The sequence below is a fragment of the Gymnoscopelus microlampas genome (assembly GCF_963454915.1).
Source record: "Gymnoscopelus microlampas genome assembly, chromosome: 5".
Classification (NCBI taxonomy): domain Eukaryota; kingdom Metazoa; phylum Chordata; class Actinopteri; order Myctophiformes; family Myctophidae; genus Gymnoscopelus; species Gymnoscopelus microlampas.
In genome coordinates, this window is record NC_139942.1 from 18,855,903 (window position 1) to 18,877,986 (window position 22,084).

The 22,084-nt window shown below is 42.9% G+C and overlaps 1 protein-coding gene across 1 annotated transcript in view; it reads right to left on the minus strand.

Annotated features, from left to right (window-relative positions):
• LOC311044979 (disco-interacting protein 2 homolog C-like) overlaps positions 1-22,084 on the minus strand; it is a gene marked incomplete at its 5' end in the record, with an annotated part of 157,113 nt that overhangs the window by 118,305 nt on the left and 16,724 nt on the right. The window contains 3 exons of the mRNA XM_084056787.1: positions 2,073-2,270; positions 2,494-2,613; positions 9,334-9,498. Of these exons, the coding sequence (XP_083912913.1) occupies positions 2,073-2,270; positions 2,494-2,613; positions 9,334-9,498 (483 nt within the window). The remainder of the gene's footprint in view (positions 1-2,072; positions 2,271-2,493; positions 2,614-9,333; positions 9,499-22,084) is intronic.

The window sequence follows — 22,084 nt, forward strand, 5'->3', positions numbered from 1 at the left end:
AGCTGAAGATTTGCAGCTCCATCCACTCTTTGTTTAACTTACAACTGAAAAAGGCTGTATCTCGCTTCCTAAGCACTTTTTTTTTACTTTTTACTTTACTTACAAAAAAAATCTTGGCACAGTTCGCAATATTTTTTTTATTTCATTGGCACTGAGAGAGTTAAGTAACATTTTTTGGTACTTTTACTTAACTGGAATATTTAGAATTATCGATACTTTTACTTACTACTCCACTACATCGCAGAAACAAATATTGTACTTTCACTCCACTAGAATTATTTAAAAGCTTTAGTTACTAGTTACTTTGTAAATTTTGATTATTATTACAAAACATACATTAACCTCTTCAGGCCAATATACATTTCGGCCATTTGAAAATAGCTGTGTCGAAAATAGCAGCTATTTTCAAAAGATTTGTATACATTAGAAAACTTGTGAAATGCCTAATTAATACTTTCTACTTTTGGTACTTTAAGTACATGTTGATACCTATACTTTTGTACTTTTACTCAAGTCAATTTTGAATTCTGGACTTATACTTGCAATTTCTAGTATCACGGTACTGATACTTTTACTTAAGTAAAAAATATGAGTACTTTTTCCACCACTGGAACTATAATATTATTTGAGTCTGTACAGTGACGTTTATGACATTCTGCACAACTGGATCAATAATGTAAATGTGGCTCGGGGGGGGGGGGGGGGGGGGGCAACTAAAGTGATGTTCTTAGCCTCCTCCAGTCTGTCTATGAGACTGGAATCAGAGCCAGCAGGTGGCAGCCATTGTTTTGTTGCTGGAGTTAATCAGCTCTGGGAGAGAGACGGAGCATGGCTTCAATCAGAGATGCTGTTCAAACAGGATTCCTCTGAATAAACAGCTGTGCTACAAACACACAGCTAGACTCTTTACCTGCAGGTCACTGTGTGAACGCAATACGGCTATGGCTCTCTCTCTCTCTCTCTCTCTCTCTCTCTCTCTCTCTCTCTCTCTCTCTCTCTCTCTCTCTCTCTCTCTCTCTCTCTCTCTCTCTCTCTCTCTCTCTCTCTCGTGGTTCTTAAAGTGGGGTCTGGGGTCTTGAGGAGGTTCAATGGGGTCCCCAGAAAGATGTGTGAACATAGCATAAGTTTTTAAGGAGTAGTTCACCCAAAAAGAGCTTGTAGATCTGCTATTTTCAAACAGCCTATGTATAAAATAGGGCTAAAGTGGTTAATGTATGTTTCATAATATCATAATTTATATCTGAAAACTAACTAGGAACTAAAGTTTTCAAATACTTTTAGTGGAGACTTTCTATCAATTACACATCCCATGAAGTAATAATAATAATAATAATAATAATAATAATAATTTGATTACCGGCGGAAAGATGCTAATGTCTCTTTGCGTCTCCTACCGAAAATACACCCGGTCATCAAATTATTGTCTCAGGAATGCGTCAAAAACAAAAAAATCTCTATTGAATTGTGTAATTGATAGAAAGTACGTATTTTTTGGGGTGAACTATTCCTTTAAGTAACCTGATTATTATTGTTATTTTTTTTTACCTTTATTTATACAGGTAGGTTCCATTGAGATACTAGATTTCTTTTACAAGGGAGCCCTGTAATACATCGGCTATGTGAAAATAGCATAGCATAGCGATGCGTTGTGAGCTTATAGATGTGCTATTTTCAAACAAATCTTGAACAAAATGTGGAAAAATTTGGAATATTTTTAAAAACATGTTAACTCAAATCTTGTATGGGGTGTGCCCAGCACAAAACATTTTCAGATGGGGGTCCACGGCCAAATACATATTGATTTGGGGGTCCTTGACACAAAGAAGTTTGAGAACCAACCACTGCCATAGTAACTGCCAAAGTAAGCATTAACGTACCATAACCATTAAACTAAACTCTGCAGGACATTGTACTCAGTCCTGGAGTCAGGATCATTTTTTGTCGAGTTACTGTACATTGATACCACAGCATCAGCAGAAAGCCCCTGTCTGTCTGTCTGTCTGTCTGTCTGTCTGTCTGTCTGTCTGTCTGTCTGTCTGTCTGTCTCTAGTCTGTGAACATGCTGTCCTTACCGTATGTGAGGACGTAGAGTGGCTTCCCGTTGGTGTCCATGGTGGTGAGACAGGGCGCTTTGGGCGAGATGGTCCCCCACCTCTGCAGCGCCGCCTCCAGGGACGGGGGCCAGTTGGTCACCACGCCCAGCTGGTCGCCACGCATGGCCACCATCTGGGCTCCCTCCGCCTTGGGCTGGTTGGGGTCTGGCTGTTGGACTGCATGGAGAGGAGAGGAGAGGAGAGGAGAGGAGAGGAGAGGAGAGGAGAGGAGAGGAGAGGAGAGGAGAGGAGAGGAGAGGAGGAATACTGAATGTTCTTTTCATTTTCAGTTTAACTGTTCATTATATGATAGGGCACCTTTTGGTGCATAGCACAAAAAATAAAGAAATCTATGATCTTTACTGGTAACATTCAGTGAACAGTGGATGCTTGTTCTCACCCTCCAGGAGCTCCTCAAAGTCATCCACAAAGAACTCTCTGAGAGGAGGTCGTTTGGGTCTCTTTAGTGTGTTGACTAGCTGCTGGATCTTCGCTGACACTCTGCTACTGACCGGAACACCTGGGGACACACACAGACACACAGAAACGTCTCATCTCCATATTCTAACCTTTTGTGTTTTTTCATAAATTAACGGCCCTACTTGATCATACTACAGCGTCACACAATAGCGTCAAAAGTAGCAGATCTACAAGCTCGAAACGCGGCGCGAAGCGACGCGTTTCGAGCTTGTAGATCTGCTACTTTTGACGTTTTTGAATTTGAATCCTGAAAAGTAACCCGACAGAGACGATACTAGTATAACAGTACAAGCATAATACGAGACACACGCCCACACAAACATACAGTACATTCACCAACTTCCCATCAAATGTCATCTATATATACAATTTGAATCCTGCGCCATGTCGGTTGTCAGTATGTACGAACGTTGTATGTGGCCAGTGTGACGTCATATGACATCACGGTCGTGACATCACGATGAGACACGCCAGTGTGACGTAATCTCACGACAGCATGACATCACATCCTACCTATAAATAGGTAGGATGCACCAGTTCGACGGCTTCCATCCTCAACACAACCCACGCCGACGACCCTTTACACAAATAAACTGCTAACTTCATCTCCTGCGATTTCAACTATCTTTTCACATTGTACACCACTGCACACTCCCCACAGGTCTGCCATACCAGGTCTGAGTAATCACAAAGTGGGTTTTGGTCATTGGAGAGTTGATGCACGTCACCTCTTTCTGAAGTGGGTACTTTCAAAGCCTGCCGTGGATTTAGGAGAGCACAAAACTCTCTCTCACACTGTGAGGTGCCTGTAAGGTGGCACTGCAAAGTGAACGACGCGTCACGCTAGACGTTCGGGCCGCGTAGCGGCCCGAACTTCTAGTGGTCTACATTTCTTTCCAGAGTGGGTTCTGGGTTGTGACGTCATGAGAGGTATAGCGTCATAGAGGGGAGATATAATACACCCCCCCCCCCGGTGGCTGCAAAAGGGAGTGCAGCCCATCACACTTTATGTTTATGTCTATGTTTGTTTATTCAGCTTTCAGCATGATCACAGATGTTCAAAAAGACAGGTGCCATTAAAAACACTGAATTATTCTGCTGATTACGATATAAAAACTGCAATAAAAAAAATGCAATTGCCTATCTAAAAATCTAATAACCTAAAACACAACTCTAAAATCCACTATCACGGTATCCAATAAAAAAAGACTATAAAAACCCATAGTCAGCGGGGGCAGTCGGTACAACGGTTGCTGCCCACCTGGCTGGACTGATATGATTTAAGTTTTACGGTCTTCATTTCCTGCACCCGCGCCTCAAAACCGCTCCAAGAGATATATAACGCTCCAGACATCACAGGATCCATTTATAAACTCGTTCGGGCGAGTCAGTCCACACATGCACGCTTCCACCCCCCCTGCTGTGTCCTCATCGCTGAGACACTAAAGTGGTGCCATGTTTATTAAATCCGTGATGAAATGAGTGTCATCAACACACACAGAACACGGCTCTTCAGGATAAATGTGAGGTAAAAGAAACGACACGCAGCAGGTGAAACCGTAGCAACTGTCGTAAATTCAACACGTCGCTTGGCACTGAAAATGTCATATCTTGATGAGCGATACGGATGAAAGCAACGACAACCAAAGAAAAGCAGCCTATGAGATGAGGCCTCTGCATTAATAATAGCACTTCAGGTGCGTTTGATTTAAGTTGTGCCAGAGAGACCCAGCGAACATGAGTAAAAAAGTTTTGGTATATCCATTTTCCTGAGTGGAAAACTCTCTGTCTGTCTGTCTGTCTGTCTGTCTGTCTGTCTGTCTGTCTGTCTGTCTGCCTGTCTGTCTGTCTGAACCTCCAGGATGCTTCAGAGAGGTGTTCTGTTGCAGATGTCCAGCGTAACAGTGATAATGAGGTGGATAAAGAGGTGGATAAAGAGGTGAAAAGTAAAGTTTTTCCGCTGAAAGTTGCTTTGTTCTGTTCATCAAACAGCACCACCTGATGCACTGCAATTATTCACAGGTGTGTTGATGAATCTACATTTTCCGGGGTTGGTTCCTTCTCTAACATGGAAAAACACATGTATGCATAACGTCTTGTCCTTTTGTCTGGTCGTTTTTATGGCCGAGTGAATATAGTCTGTCTGGGGCTAATATCGCAATGCTAATATCTCAATGCTCAAATGCTCAAATATTTTTCACATGTGTTTTATACCAAAGTCAGTGGAGGTCTAGACTGCCCTAGCGTGTCTGATATCATGTCTAGACGGGCGGGTTCAAAATCTCCGGAGAACATTTCCGCCAGATCCTATTGGTTCACCGATCTGTCCGTCAGCCCCCTGCCCCGCCCCGCGCCCCTCCTCCTCCCCAATGTGTAGCATTGAGAGCCCTGACGTCACAACATTTGGAGCGACGCCCACTGCACTCTGGTTGGTTGGGGAAATGAAATACTTCCTATGCCCGGACACAACATCAACTGGTTGGTCCAGGCTTTTATTTTTTAGCAAAACTAAAAAATAAAAGCCTGGAGATCGAGGCTAGCGGAGGTCTGATTGGGCTGAAACCTTGACCGAATATCAAGATGACTGACGTCACGGTACTGAGTTGCCGTAGATCATTGGTTCTCAAAGTAGGGTCCGGGGACCCCCAGTGGTCCTTGGCGGGGTACCAGGGGGTCCCCGAGTGCCGCGCTATGAGCTTGTAGATCTGCTATTTTTGAAAAATCTTGAAAACGTGTGCAAATCTATGAATACATATTTTTAAAGCCAACATTTGTAACTCAAATCTTTGCTTCTGGGGGTCCCCTGGAACAAAATATTTTGAGATGGAGTTCCGTGGCCATATACATATACTTTTGGGGGTCCTTGACATGAAAAAAGTTTGAGAACCACTGCCGTAGTTTACACGAACGAATGTGTACCACTCCGTTATTAGACCCCATCTTGTTTTATCTCCAACGTCCTTCCTTTCCAAGCCTCCTTACTGTCAACATACCCTGCTCCTATCTCTCCTTTCTTCCCTCCTTCTTTCTTTCTTGCACTTCCGATGTGTCATTCACAAAACTCAACACACCAACTAAAGGACACATGTAAGACATTATGTTGGATGTGATTCATCGCTCGCCTTTCATGTTCACTCCAGAGCTAAAGTTTCTCATGGAAAGTGTGCGCAGGGCGGACGCAGTGACATAACCATTATGTTCAACAGCACAGATGATGAGCCCGAGGGAGATGATGAGCAACAACCAGACAAACCCCGACACACTTCTGAGAGAGGCAGAGACACTTTAACCCATTAAGACCGGGAACGCGTCCGTGTGTGTCACTTTTAGATTTCTTCGGGCTATTCAAAAATAGTAGATCTACAAGCTCGTAGCGCGGCACCGAGTGCCGCGCTACGAGCTTGTAGATCTGCTATTTTTGAAAAAGCGTGAATATTTGTGCAAATGTCGTTGAATATATATTTTTAAAGCGATTTTTTTTTACTCAAATCTTTTCTTCTGGGGGGTCCCTGGAACAACATATTTTGAGATGGGGGGGTCAAATATATCATTTTGGGGGTCCTTGACATGAAAAAGTTTGAAAACCACTGATATTATAGCAACATACGTTTTTTCTTGGGATTTTTGTTAGGATTTAGAAGACATTTGTAGAACCCCCAGAAGCAAAGATTTTAGTTAAAAATGTTTGCTTCAAAAATTGCTTTAAAAAAATCCATGATTTTTCAAAAAAATAGCAGATCTACAAGCTCGTAGAGCGGCACTCTGTGCCACGTTACGAGCTTGTAGATCTGCTATGTTTGAACTATTTTTGAATACTGTATGCATTCCAGGTCTTAAGGGGTTAAAACACTATGGTGAATTCAAAAGACAAAAAAGCCATCCACAGCAACAGGAGTTTTCCATCTAGCATCCGTGTGACTCATGCTGTTCTGACACAGAGGCACGCAAACACACACACACACACACATACACACACACACACACACACACACACACACACACACACACACACACACACACACACACACACACACACACACACACACACACACACACACACACACACACACACACACACACACACACACACACACACACACACACACACACTCACGCAGACACAAACACACAGGTTTGTATTACTATGGGAAATTGCAGATGTGCTATTTTCGGTGCGCAACACCGGTGCACAACTAAATATAAATCAGGCATTACTCTAACACCTAAACCTAACCTCATAAAGTGTTTAATGCTAACCCGAACCTGAATGTTTCCCCGATAGTTTTTTTCTATAATTTTTTTTATCCCACGATTTGCAACCCTTTTTCACCCAGTGCCAATTGTCTAAGTAATCCTGGGCGCTACACTCCACCTGCCAGCCTAGGGAGCCCAGGGCCGACCTCATGCCTCCTTCAATGCATGAGAGCCAACAAGCCTTCTTATCACCTGACAGGGGGGAGTTTCCCCGGTAGGACGTAGCGCGTGGAAGGAACATGTTATTCCAACCAGTTCCTTTCCCCTCCATCAGGCGCCCCGGCTGTCAAGGTATAGCGACCAGGATTACTACATGTTTTTGTGGAGGTACCCTAGGGGACACGGGGAGAACATGCAAACTCCACACAGAAAGGCCCTTTTGCCAACCCCACCTACGGTATGGGCACTGATGACGCAGAGGAGAGAACACGCCCCCAGCGCCCACAGCGTCGAACCCAGGACCTTCTAGCTGTGAGGCGACAGCGCTACCGATTGCGCCACCGTGCCCCCCCCCGTTTCCCTAATTGCCGATTTTTTAACCTGTTGAGAGTTGTTCTCATGCTAATCTCTTCACGGCTGGACTACCGCAACGTCCTGACTCTCAAAAGTCTGCTGCTGCCGGACTTGTGACAGGCACCGAGCTAAGAGAGCACATCTCAACGGTCCTCGTCTCTCTCCATTGGCTCCCAGACAAGCGTATAGGGTAACATTTGATACAGATTCTTTAGTTTGTGTTCAAAGCCCGTAACGGTATTGTGGAACTTTTAGACCAATCTCCCGGCTCCGGGTCACTCAGATCTGACAGGCAGTTGTATTTGTAAGACTCCACGGTCTAGCACAGTAATAAGGTTAGGACGGGTGACCGTGCCTTCGCTGTGTTGGCACCGAAGTTCTGGAACAAACTCCCTTTGAGGATCAAACCTGCCCCCACCCTAGGGACGTTTAAAAACACGCTTAAGACCCATCTGTTCACTGTAGAGGACTCCTAGGTTCACTTGTTGTTTTGTGTGTGTGTGTGTGTGTGTGTGTGTGTGTGTGTGTGTGTGTGTGTGTGTGTGTGTGTGTGTGTGTGTGTGTGTGTGTGTGTGTGTGTGTGTGTGTGTGTTTAGTTTCTACGGCAGTGCGCGTTCGAGTTACACTAAAATAAAGCAGTCGTGTAGGCTATTCCCCGTGAGACGCGGGCTGCAGTGAGTGCTGTGCCGCCACGCTAATGAGAGATACAGTAGCCTGGAGAGGCACTCACAATCTGAACGTGTATGGAGTGATTGATGAATGAATGCATAAACGTTAATGGATGAAGGCTGGTGTGTGTTGGGAGGGTTAAACGTCCGATCTCCCGGTGGCCCAAATAAATCCACAGCATGAAGAATCACCCGCGCTGGGCAAAGGTTTGGAGCGTCGGGTTTCTATCCTCAACCCAGGCTGCACATAACACCATTGGACACGCTACTGTAAGTTTGGAGACCTCACTGTCCATGAAAAGATAACAGCGGCTCCGCCACGCGGGTCCAAACTCCCGAAAATGCTCTCGCATAAGGGCTCGTATATTTTTCAAAATAGCAGATCTACAAATTCACAACAATGCATGGTGATGCAACGCGTTGTGAGCTTGTGGATCTGCTATTTTCAAATAGCCGATGCAGACAGATCTGCAATCTCATCTGAATGACTGTTAAAGCAGTTTGTTTAAATGAGTTTATAAAATGTTATATTTTCACAGGAATTATTTATTAGTGTGTTAGATATCCATTTTGGGGTGGATACACGTGTCCAGATGCCTGTCAGACGGTCAGACAATGCTGCTCCGCATGTCTACAATGGAACGGTTCAAAGTCAAAGTCACGATAGATTGATAAATTGAGGTGATCTCGACCGAACGCCCATTATTTGGTCTACATCACGTTGATAAATGAGGGCCAGCGTGTGTACACACACACACACACACACACACACACACACACACACACACACACACACACACACACACACACACACACACACACACACACACACACACACACACACACACACACACACACACACAGACAAACCCATGATCTAACTCATTGGTTCTCAAACTGGGGTCCGCGGACCCCCAGGGGTACTTGAGGGGGTTCCAGGGGGTCCCCAGCTAAATGATGGACAGGAACCAAATGGACCCTTATGGGTCTGTAACTCTGAGAGTGTACAAATGGAACCAAATGGACCCTAACGGGTCCATTTGGTTCCATTTGTACACTCTGAGTTAAAATAACATTGAAATAACATTGACATTCATTCAATTGGGTTCCAAGAGATATAAATGCCATTAAATGGGGGTCCGTAGCCTAATGCATGTCAAACTGGGGGTCCTTGAAATTAAAATGGTTGAGCTGCTAGAGCCGTACAAAATCTTCTCTTATGGGGGTCCCTGGCATATCTTTTCAAATGGGGGTCCGCGGGCTAATAAGAGTCAATTTGGGGATCCTTGACATGAAAACGTTTGAGAACCGCTGATCTAACTCACCGTCGCCTGTCTCCATCAGCTCGGCGTTTCCATATTTGGGGATCTGCCGGTGTGCTGCGGTGCCACCGGGCCCCGGGGTTCGGTCGCCCTGGAGGCCCTCAGGGGCGGAGGTGGTGGAGTTGTTGATGTAACCGGTGACGTCAGGAGGGGCAGCAGAGTGGTTCTCTGGGGGGGGGGGGGGGGGGGAGAAGGTGGAGAGGAGAGAGAGGAGAGGGTACAAGTTAGTTAAACACACACAGAGAGATGGACTGCTAATAGGCTCTATGCACAGCAGCCATATTATCACTTCCTTCACAGGTGTTACCAATGATACTAATGAAGGCTCTGTTCCATTCTGGTCAAACAGAGTCAGGGTGCTGATGTTGTGCATGTTGGCTCACTGGAAACACTCTGTTACACCAGTGGGTCTAGAGTCGGGGTAATGGGCTTCCAAATGGCCCCTTACAGGTGTGTAACTCTGAGAGTGTACAAATGGAACCAAATGGACCCGTAAGGGTCCATTTGGTTCCATTTGTACACTCTCAGAGTTATGGTGGTCGTGGAAACCACTGTGCTACACTAAATGGAACAGAGCCTTCATTAGTATCATTGGTAACACCTGGGAAGGAAGTGATAATATGGCTGCTGTGCATAGAGCCTATAGGGTAGAAACCTTTTATCTCCATATTATAACTTTTTGTGTTTTTTCGTAAATTAACGCCCTACTTGATCATACTACTACAGCGTCACTCAAAAGCATCAAAAGTAGCAGATCGAAATGCGGCGTGATCTGCTACTTTAACTTTGGCTGTTTTTGAATTTGAATCCTGAAAAGTAACAGTTTTGGACATAATGAGGTTTCCATCCGACAAAGACGATATAATAACAATAATATTGTTATTATTGTTATTATTTACGGGGCCAGGCTTCCAGCATGGACCCGTATTGTTATTCGCATTATTCCATTTCTTCTTCTTCTTCTTCTGCCGTTTTTGCCAGTTCTGGCTGAACCGTGCATACGCTTTTTATGAAACTCGGCCATATGATAGATGGTCATGAAAAACGATCAAAAAATAAATCTCACAATCTTTCGTCAAAAGGTGGCGCTATAGCACTCAGTTGAAAATGCCAACTTTGAACAGGTACAACTCATGCCCTGTTTTACCTACAGCCATAAAACTTCAATACAAACATGCGTCTCCTCATGATGAACAACTTTCACACTCTGACTTTTGACCTCTGACCCTTAGATCTCCCACCATTTCGAATTATATGAAAAACAGTTAAAACCTATCTCCTCCTGGGATTTTTGAGTAATCTGCACGAAACTTTTTACACATGAACTTTGGACCTATACCAAAAAACGTTTGCAAAATATCTTCCATAAGTGAAAAAATGAAGCTTTAATGAGCCAATGAATATTGCAGTTTTATGACAATTATTCATCTGCCCCTAACACATACATGCAGACTTACCATTCTTTGAAACTTTGCAGAAATGTAAAGGGCCATTCCAAATATCACTGAAACCAATCTTACTCCAATTGGTCAAACGGGGGCGCTATAGCAATTTTTTGAAAATTGAAACTTTAAACAGGCAAAAGTCATGCCTCGTTTGGCCGACAGCCATTAGACCTGCTTACACATGTGCCTTGACTAATGAGGAACACATCTATCACGTTAACCAGTAAGCACCGCCCTTATATTGTCCGCAATCTTGAGCAGTTTGAAAAACACTTAAACCCAGGATTTTTCAGCTATTTGCGTGAAACTGTATGATCTGTGTGATCTCCTTTTTCACAGGTTCTTGTCTGTTGGTGGCTTCTCGCTTAAATGTGTGCCCCACAACCTGAAGGTCACCATAGTTCAAGCCTCACTTGGTGCAGACTTCATCTAAGTTGCATTTCACACAACATGACTATCAATGAATACATCTGCAATTGTTAAAGATAACATGAAATACTTAATTGAGTGTTTTTTACATACAGCTGATCTACAATCTCACAACTTTTCAGATAGCAATGAGAGTATGTTTTTTCAATGTATAACATACTTCATTGTGAAAATAGCCGATGTACAATCTGACAACTTTTAATGGTTTGTGAGCTTGTAGATCGGCTACTTTCACTAGTTTTGGTTCTGAGGAGATGTACAATTTCTTCATTGGTAAATGGTTTGTGAACGAGTGATCTTAGTGTTAGTGAAACAGGGGCTTGGGTCTTGACTGAAGGCAAGAGTTTGTGATCCTCAACAGACAATATCAGTCTGGACAAAGCTATAGCACCATAGGTAGTGTTGCAGCTACCTAAGAGTGCCTCACGACGCAAGGTTGCCGGTTCAAGCCTCACTTGATGCAGACTCATTTAAGTTGAATTGCAAAAAACATGACTCAATCTATTCCGTTTCCATGGCTCTCTCTCTCTCTTCAATCTATTCCGTTTCTATCTTCAATCTATTCCGTTTCCATGTCTCTGTCTCTTCAATCTATTCCGTTTCTATCTTCAATCTATTCCGTTTCCATGTCTCTCTCTCTGTCTCTTCAATCTATTCCGTCTCTCTCTCTCTCTCTCTCTCTCTCTCTCTCTCTCTCTCTCTCTCTCTCTCTCTCTCTCTCTCTCTCTCTCTCTCTCTCTCTCTCTCTCTCTCTCTCTCTCTCTCTCTCTCTCTCTCTCTCTCTCTCTCTCTCTCTCTCTCTCTCTCTCTCTCTCTCTCTCTCTCTGAGGGTCGGCCATAGCTGAGTGGTTAGTGAGCCCGCCTAGGGAGCCAGAGGCTCTGGTTGACCCAGGTACGATTCCAGGCCAGGTCAGCAAATGTGTCGATGAAACGAAATTTGTCCCTGAGCAAGACTCAGGGACCCCTAATTGCTCACAGGCCCTCATTGGAAACAAGACCGCAAGGACTTTCATGAACTGACCTGTTAAAGGAATTATCATTTCTCTTTCTCTCTCCTGGCCCCGTATTATCGCTGCTTGCAGCTATATTTTTGTATTATTATTAAGCAACAATGCTCTAACATAGGCTAATGTGTTTTATTATCGTTATTAATAACAATTATAATAATCACAATCCTCAACGTTATTACAGAAGATTATACATGTGTATAATACATGTATGCACTTCTATTGGGACATAATGGGTTCACTGATGTGTAGTGTAATATATAAACGGTAAATGATGTATTACATAAAAACATTATACATATATTATGCATATACTGCACAGTACATACTAGATAGTAGATACACATACATCCCCTATCATAATATACTATACATTTGTTTTTTTTATGAAATGTATACCTAACTCATAGAAAAGCAACACACATTTTTAGAACAGGAGAGCAGCATGGTGTGTTAACCCCAGCATCCGTATTCTACGGAAAGTAGAACATAGTATTCTATGTTCGTAGGATTGTAAACAGAGCACAGGACAGTCCACAGCATTTTCATGTTGTTCTTGACCAAAGCTACACGCATGGCATGCAGTTTACATTTAAATTGTGAGCCACTCGTTTGAAATCAATCTGATGTCGCTGGGCACGTTTTATGGCAAAATCTTGGCTTACATTGCTTTCAAATAATAGGCTCTATGCCCAGCGGCCATATTGTGAAGACATTCACAGGTGTTACCAATGATACTAATGAAGGCTCTGTTCCATTCTGGTCAAACAGAGTCAGGGTGCTGATGTTGAACATGTTGGCTCACTGGAAACACTCTGCTACTCCAAGTGGGTCTCAAGTTGGGGTCCAGGGACCCTCATGGCCTTCCAAATGGCCCCTTATACGGGTGTGTAACTCTGAGAGTGTACAAATGGAACCAAATGGACCCGTAAGGGTCCATTTGGTTCCATTTGTACACTCTCAGAGTTATCAGGGGTCGTGGAAACCATTGTGCTACACTAAATGGAACAGAGCCTTCATTAGTATCATTGGTAACACCTGTGAAGGAAATTACCCGTAAGGGTCCATTTGGTTCCATTTGTACACTCTCAGAGTTATCAGGGGTCGTGGCACTGTGCTACACTAAATAGAACAGAGCCTTCATTAGTATCATTGGTAACACCTGTGAAGGAAATGATACTATGGCTGCTGTGCATAGAGCCTATTACCATTGGTTGGTTACCTATAAAAAAAAAAATCTTTCAGTGACATCTCACTGATTTTGTTTGAGCAGGTTACAATTTATCAAAAATAAATAAAGATATCAAATGGCTGGGTGCAGACCAGGAGACAACCGACAGCAGCCCACTGCTTCATTTAGAACGGGAAGTACTTACTGTGTATACTTAACTTCTTTGACTGGTTTTTAATCCTTGTTTCACATTTTCTTAAAATGTTCATTGCAAATGTGTCTTATTTGTTTGTATTGTCTTTTTTTTTTGTTAATGGTACAACAAGATACCAGGGTTGTGGCTCTTTCGGAGCGGGAACTTTGGAGGATGGGAGGGGTAACAATGACATACACGTTTTTTATATGCTTTCGTCTTATTGACCTGTATGTGAATTGAATAATTTAAAAAAATACCAATAAAGAAACCTTGAACAAAAAAATGAACTAATGAACTAATGAACTTTCACCAGGGAACGTTGCATGACTTTCACTTAAGAGTTGGACACAGAAACAATGTTAGAAAACTCCCAATTCCCCCAGCAGCAGCACCACCACCCACCACCAATACACCCTGCCTCCTGCATCACTCGCCCACTGGCTCCCTTCCTAATGACATCATTGCAGTTCAGAGCTTCGACCAGGCTATAGCGAGCCATCTGCGATTCGATACCTCCATGATAACATAATGAAACTGGAGTGCCAGTCAGACCAGTGGTTCTCTCTGTGCTGCTGAGCAGTGTTGCCAGATTCTGTGAGAGAAACAAGCAACCGGGTCTAGGAAAACAAGCCCATACGAAGTGACTATGGGCCACAAGAGCACTTTAAACATATACATCGGCTTTTCGAAAATAGACCATCTACAAGCTTGCAACAGCTCACAGCTCTAAGATCAGCGTACACGGTAAGAAGCGCTGGCACTGGATGTACCCTGTTTTAAAAAACCTAAATGTGTTAACAGGAAAAACAAGCCCAAAGTCGCTTAAAATCAGCGGACATGGCAACACTGCTGCTGAGGCACACTGGTGCATGTGTCTTGGGATTCTGTGACAACCATACAATTAGAGAGGGAATTCCTTACAACTGTTCCCACTAAATTGTCACTCTGAAAAGAGAAAACACTTCTTTACACTTTGAGCTGTAAGAGCATGGAACAAAGTCCCAGAGGAAGTGGTGCAGGGTCCTTCAGTAAAAAAATACATTAGACAAATTCTGGTCAACAAAAGATTTTCTTTTGTACAATTATAGGCTTGTGATTTCATAGACTGGTAAATCAAGGCATTAAACCCTTTAAGACCTGAGGCCGCTTCTAAGAATTTTCTAAATCCTAACAGTTTTTTGAAAAAAATATATATATTTTTTTTTTCACGATTTTTCAAAAATATCAGATATACAAGCTCATAGCGCGGCACTCAGTGCCGCGCTATGAGCTTGTATATCTGATATTTTTGAATAGCAAAAGAAATCTAAAGTGACACAGATGCGTTCCAGGTATTAATGGGTTAATATATAAGGCATATAAAAATGTGGAATTATGTATGGTTATGTATTGTATGTATATCTAGGATTGTATGTGGGTTGCGGAAGTATATGTGTGAGTGAGTTGTCGGGTAGTATTTGTGTATTGTGAACATGAATATGGTTTATATTTGTGTTGAGTCTGGCGTAGAGGATGGCATCCATCCTGTGCCAGAAATTTGCAACACATTTCAATCAAATAAAAATATCATACATTATCACTGATCTAATAGGCCGATGGCGGTTTCTGCCTCTCACAAATACGAACGGTGCTTCAGTCAAGGGCCCTCGGCAGAAGCAGCATGGATGGAGCGCATCTGACCTCCGTGGCACTCGGCTGGAGGACGCAACCCTCCAGTGGCACCACGGAGGCCATTTTGCATTTACAATGAAACACCAGGCACGAGGCGTTTATCCGCTCTGACCCCAGAGCATCGTCCTAATGCGTGGGATTGAACTTGACCTAATGACCTGGCTTGAGCTTTATGTTCCGTTTATACTTACTGTAGTTGCGCCAGAAATAGGAGATCTACAAGCAGTGGTGGAGAAAAGTACTCAAATTCTTTACTTAAGTAAAAGTACCAATACTGCAATATAAAAATACGCTGTTACAAGTAAAAGTTCAGAATTAAAAATTTACTTGAGTAAAAAAATACAAAAGTATTGGTATCAAAATGTACTTAAAGTACCAAAAGTAAAAGTACTACTGTAAATATTTGAAAATAGCCGATCTACAAGCGATGCGACGCGTTGTGAGCTTGTAGATCTGCTATTTTCAAATAGCCTATGTATAAAATAGGGCCAGAGTGATTAATGTATGTTTCATTATATCATAGTTTATATCTGAAAAGTAACTAGTAACTAAAGTTTTCAAATAATTGTAGTGGAGTAAAAGTACAATATTTGCCTCTGAGATGTAGTGGAGTAGAAGTAAAAGTAATGGAAATTGGAAATACTCAAGTACAAATACCTCAAAATCGTACTTAAGTACAGTACTTAAGTAAATGTACTTAGTTACTTTCCACCACTGTCTACAAGCTTGCGGTTTTTCGGTGCAGGACACTGGCACGCAACTAAGTGAAAACCTGACTTTAGACAGACGACACACTGACTTTTGGGTCATGTGACTTCAGGAGTTTTAAAACTTTTAATCCGTAGCGCTGTCGATAAACGTTAAAAGTTACCGCCCCGGCCTCAAGCTAGATTGACGTTAATAAGTTAGAGAAAGGCATATTGCGGGTTGTCAATGCAACCTTAGCAGTCTTTATTCACCACGTATGCTCCTTATTATAAGAGCAGCTAGAGGGAATACTGAATTATAAATGTATGTGTGATGATAATCAAACACCATGAAGAAAACAGCAGACACAGAGAGCGTCTAGCTCACAACAAAGGCTGGGTTAATGCACCAGCATCACTCACACAAGTGTAGTCTCCCTCTCATCTCTGTCTCTGTCTCGGTCTATTTCATCCACTTATTTCACATCAGGCCTAATTTTGATCTCTTTGTGTCTACTTCTCTTTTCTCACATTAATCACATTAAGACCTGAAGCCGATTCTACAAATGTCTTCTAAATCCCAGCAGTTTTCTGAAAAACGTATGTTTCTATATCAGTTTGGTGCTCAAACCTTTTCATGTCAAGGACCCCCAAAATGATATGTATTTTGGCCGCCGACCCCCATCTCAAAATGTTTTGTTCCAGGGACCCCCAGAAGCAAAGATTTGAGTTAAAAATGTTCGCTTTACAATAATATATATTCGAAGATTTGCACTCATTTTCATGATTTTTCAAAAATAGCAGATCTACAAGCTCGTAGCGCGGCACTCGGTGCCGCGCTATGAGCTTGTATATCTGCTATTTTTGAATAGCCAAAGTGTAAAATAATGCCTTTTTAGCTTAAATCAAAAAAATGACACCGATGCGTTCCAGGTCTTAAAGAGTTAATCACATTAATCTCACTTATGAATACTGGGATCACTTTGCCTACCAGCTGCCTCGGTTCTGTCTCATTTGTCTCCTCTCAGGGAAAAGAGATGGAGAGAAAGAGAGAGCGAGAGAGACAGAGAGATGTATTTCTCAGTGCTCTACTCTGAAGCAGAACCAAAGGGACTAAACAAGAGAGGCTGTATTCCAGACGCTGGCTGCATATCAATCCTGCGGGGCACACAGCACAGCCTTGCTAATTACCACAGCAAACTCTGTGTGTGCGTGTGCGTGTGCGTGTGTGTGTGTGTGTGTGTGTGTGTGTGCGTGTCTTTCTTTGTATACATCAAGCGTGTAATGATGGTGTGCGCCTGCAGGTGTTATGTGCGTGCATGCGCGCGCGCGCGCGCGTGTGCGTGTGCGTGTGTGTGTGTGTGTGTGTGTCCATGTATATCAGTCTATCTCTCTACCTGACTACCTAACCTGTACCTATAGCGATCTGTCCATCCTTGTCCCTGTCCGCGTGTCCGTGTGTCCGTGTGTCCGTGTGTGTGTGTGTGTGTGTGTGCCTAGGTGACCTCATCAGAATGTATTCATGATGATTTGTGACAGGGAGGTATGATCCCAAAGCTGAGGGTGGATGATAAATGTCTCCTTCACGGCTGAGGGAACCGGGCGGAATATCAATAGGTCTAGCAGAGAGCGCACAAGCGATACAGAAACCAATCCAGGGATGGATAAATCCAAGTTATGGCTCAAGGAATAGCTCAAAAAGAAAAGATAAGAGAACTGCTTTGTCAGGGATGAGACTGACTGGAAACGTATCAATGCCTAAACCAGAGGATCTAGCAGAGAGTAGGAATGTAGAATCCAGTTCAAGGACACCTTTGCCAGACGGAAAGAAGAACTTCACAAACATTACAGGAGGGAACTTTGCAAAGACCGATATTGCAGGAGAACAACTTTATCAGTACAAGTAACCAAATCCTGGGAGGCTCCAATAATCCGTTCTCATATCCTAACAGTCAGGTGGAAACCACCTACAAGTAAGTAATATAAAACAGTGAAAATAACCAATCTACAAGCTTGCATCGCGGCACCTTGTGATCTTGCAGATCTGCTATTTTCACTACTTTTGTGCGACACTTGTATGATGACGTGGGGCATTAATTTAAGAAAATATACCAAAAGTTGAAATATGGATTTCAGGTTTTTAGGTTTTTATCCGACAGCAACGATAACCTAACCACATAAAACCTATATACTTAGTCAACTGGAATCCACCAGGGATCTATACCAGGCGCCCTCCTTTTTTCCCTGTACTAAATCTTTTCACAGAATGTTCACCCCAGAATACTGTCGGTACACCATGGGTTCATGTGGTCAAGAAATAGTTGGGAGGGAAAAAAAGACATGAAGAAAAAAGGATAGAGATTCCCTTTAATTTTTGAATCCTGGAGACTTTCATAGACTGGGTGCTTTTCCAGCTCCTAAATCGTATCACTATCCAAACCAGAGAGCTGGACACAGGCCTGGGGTCAGGGATGCTTCACATCCCCATATGGCTGCAATAAAAGCTTGACTTTGAACCATTAAAACTCCCGGAAGACACTCGCTTCAAAGTTTCAAGGTGCTTTGTTAGGACACAGACAATAATATTGTATTCCTTCCTATACTTAAATATTATCAAAAACCAAAACCAACACAGAGCCCTAAAAGGTTTCATGACATGCTGGTTTACCAAACATTGAAAGTCTTTATCCTGGTCCTTCAAACATGTATTAAAAGGTTTTAACTGAAAAATCCACTCCAGTGAGCCATGGCAGGTTTTTTTGTCTCTGTGTTCTGAGGCCTTTTCAGTTGCAATGAAAAAAAAAACTATTTGCCTGCGGGTGTCACTGTTGAGGGATTTTGCCTGTCAATCATCGCCTCTGCTCCGCCCCCCTCCAAAGGAGAAGGATACGGGAGGGGTGGGGAGGAGAGGGGGCGGGATTAATGGACTGTGACTTCAAAGTCCACGGGCCAATCACAGCATTTTTCTGAGCCTAATTATTCAGTAAACCCCGGACCACAGAAAATCCACTGAATGTTCAAATATGCGTTTTTGGGGAGTAATTGAGGTCAGAAAACCGAAAACTTATCGTCTCTGTCGGGTGGAAACCTCTTATCTCCATATTCTAACTTTTTGTGTTTTTCCATAAATTATTGTCCTACTTGATCATACTACAGCGTCACACAAAAGTATAAGTAGTAGATCCACAAGCTCGAAACACAGCAAGCTTGTAGGTCTGCTACTTTTGAATTTGAATCCTGAAAAGTAACAGTTTTTTCCACATAATGAGGTTTCCACCCTGATAGAGACGATATCTGGAGAAATAACTCTGATGATGTTGCCATATTGAAACTTCATCTTCTTTGTTATGACTGGCCAAACGCTTTGACTTTGGACTGGAGAAACCCAAGAGTCAACACATAAGAGTTGATCAATACCTCGACCAATACGGCTTACACAGGGACAAGAGGTTTCATTTAGGGGCAGCAAGTCCTTCTGATGGTTGAAGAGATACTGAAGCATGATCGCTTTAGAGCATTGGTTCTCACAGTGGGGTCCGGGGACCCCCAGGGGTCCTTGCAGGGGTCCTTAAATATTAGTGATAAAAATTGAAGGCTCACTTTGCCAATTCTTTTACCTGAATCCTGTTGTTGTGTTACGTCAGAACAACAAGAACAATAGAACGCTAGGATTCAGGTTAAAATCAGGTTAAAACCGATTTTAGCCTTTTAACACCCACAGAGACAGCAGAGAGTTAACCCATTAAGAACTGAGGCCAATTTTAAAAAAAAAATCTAAATCCTAAAACAGTTTTCTGAAAAACATCTGTTGCTATATCAGTGGTGCTCAAGCTTTTTCATGTCATGCCAGTTATTAATTATATGTATTTGGCCACGGACACCCATCTCTCTTGTTGCAGGGACTCCCAGAAGCAAATATTTGAACTTAAAAAAAGAATAATGAAAAGATTTGCACACATTTTCTAGATTTATCAAAAATAGCAGATCTACAAGTTATGTATTATCTGCTATTTTCGAAAAATCGTGACACATACAGCTGGAATACAGGTGTGATTCAAAGGTGCCAGCCAGTCTCTCATCGCCCGGATACATAGTTTGACTTTTTAGTCTCTGAAACCCAAGGATGAAATCTGCTTCATCAGGGCCATGTCTGTCTGCATTCCTTTTCTTAAATCTATCTGTAAGCCTTCTTACAGCTGTCTGTCTGTCTGTCTGTCTGTCTGTCTGTCTGTCTGTCTGTCTGTCTGTCTGTCTGTCTGTCTGTCTGTCTTTCTTTCTGTCTGTCTGTCGGTCGCAGTGATAGCTTTTACAGTCTTGATCCGATTGGTATCACGATAGGCTCTATGCACAGCAGCCATATTATCACTTCCTTCACAGGTGTTACCAGTGATACTAATGAAGGCTCTGTTCCATTTAGTGTACTGTAGCACAGTACTGTAGTTCTCAGATTTTTCAATTTCCCCGACCCCCATAACTCTGAGAGTGTCCGGGTCCATTTGGTTCCATTTGTACACTCTTCTAGGGGATCCCCAGCCAAATGATTGATAGTTAGGAACCAAATGGACCCCTTATGGGTCTGTAACTCTGAGTGTACACATGGGTCCATTTGGTTCTATTAGATTTTTCAAAAAATAGCAGATCTACAAGCTCATAGTGCGGCAACAAGCTTGTAGATCTACTATTTTTGAATAGCCAAAGAAATCTAAAATGACAGAGATGCCTTCCCGGATTGAATGGGTTATGTGATTAAAGTAGATCTACAGAATCACTGCCGTGTTTACGAACTGGTGATTCATTACAAAAATGTGTTGGTAGATATAATTACTACTGCTATGCCTCGTCTTACGTAGAAATACTACTATTTAAGTTAAGTGGTAGGTGGGGGAGTTTGGCAAGTGCATGAGGCACTGGAACCGTGAGAAAAAGAGAGATAACCGCCATCGTGTGTCATCTCCATTCTCGGCCAACTAAATCACTTAATCCATGATCTCATCTCATTCATAACTCAAGAGGCAAGAGAAAACCCAACCCCCTCCTTCAGTACTCTGAGGAGACACCTGATGAATGGCGGCTGCAGCACCTCTCGGCTGCACCCCCTTAAACCGGCCGAACCCATCATTTGCTCAGTGGAGGTGAATTATTCCAGGCCAGGGGGATAGCTGTTACAGCGAGACCGGTGTGTCGCGCACCCAATAATAGCTGAATCACCCCTTAACCCATTAAGACCTGAGGCCGATTCTACAAAATGTCTTCTAAATCCTAACAGTCTTTTGAAAAAAAAAACTATGTTGCTATCAGTGGTTCTCAAACGTTTATATATTAAAAGATTTGCACACATTTTCACGATTTTTCAAAAACAGCAGATCTACAAGCTCGTAGCGCGGCACTCGGTGCCGCGTTACGAGCTTGTAGATCTGCTGTTTTTTGAATAGCCAAAGAAATCTGAAATGACACAGATGCGCTCCCGGTCTTAATGGAATAACCTGCAGTGAAATCCCAAGGGCCCAGGTCCAGGTCTTAATTGCACTGAGCTTGGGAGCATTTCCTAGAACTAGTTGTAAATGGACCTTTTTCCTTCGTGCGACGGTGATGAATGTTCACGACTAAAAACCCTTCGTTTTGTCTTTCTCCGTCTCTTGAACGTCACTCATTGTTCTCTGCTGCCAAGGCATTTTCCCCCCCTCTTTTTTAGTTTTCCTCTCAAGAGGTGAAATGAATGGAGCCACTTCTAGTGAATTAGCCTCATCAAGCATGTCCCTTTTCATCCGTCAAGTAGGGAAGGTTTTTAGCGGTCCGGGCGGAGGTGGACTTCAAGTTGCCTTTTAAGAACGGGGGAGGTCATTTACCCCCGAATGTCAGCCGCAACGCCACTCAAAGTTCCCACTTCACTTTGCTCTAAAAAGATGACCTTTCGTTACGCAACGACAACAGACGTTTGAATGTTGTGAGAGATTCGAGTCGACAGCTTTTCTGTGATCACCTGTTTTTCTCTGGCCTCGACGAAAAGCATTTATAAAAAAGCGATTATTCTCCACGGGGCCGGTAGATAAATAAATACAAACATGCTGCAACCTTGAAAAGGAATGAGCAGCTCTACAAGGAGCTATCAGCCTGCCTTAGGAAAGCATTGTTGAGAATATACCTCATCA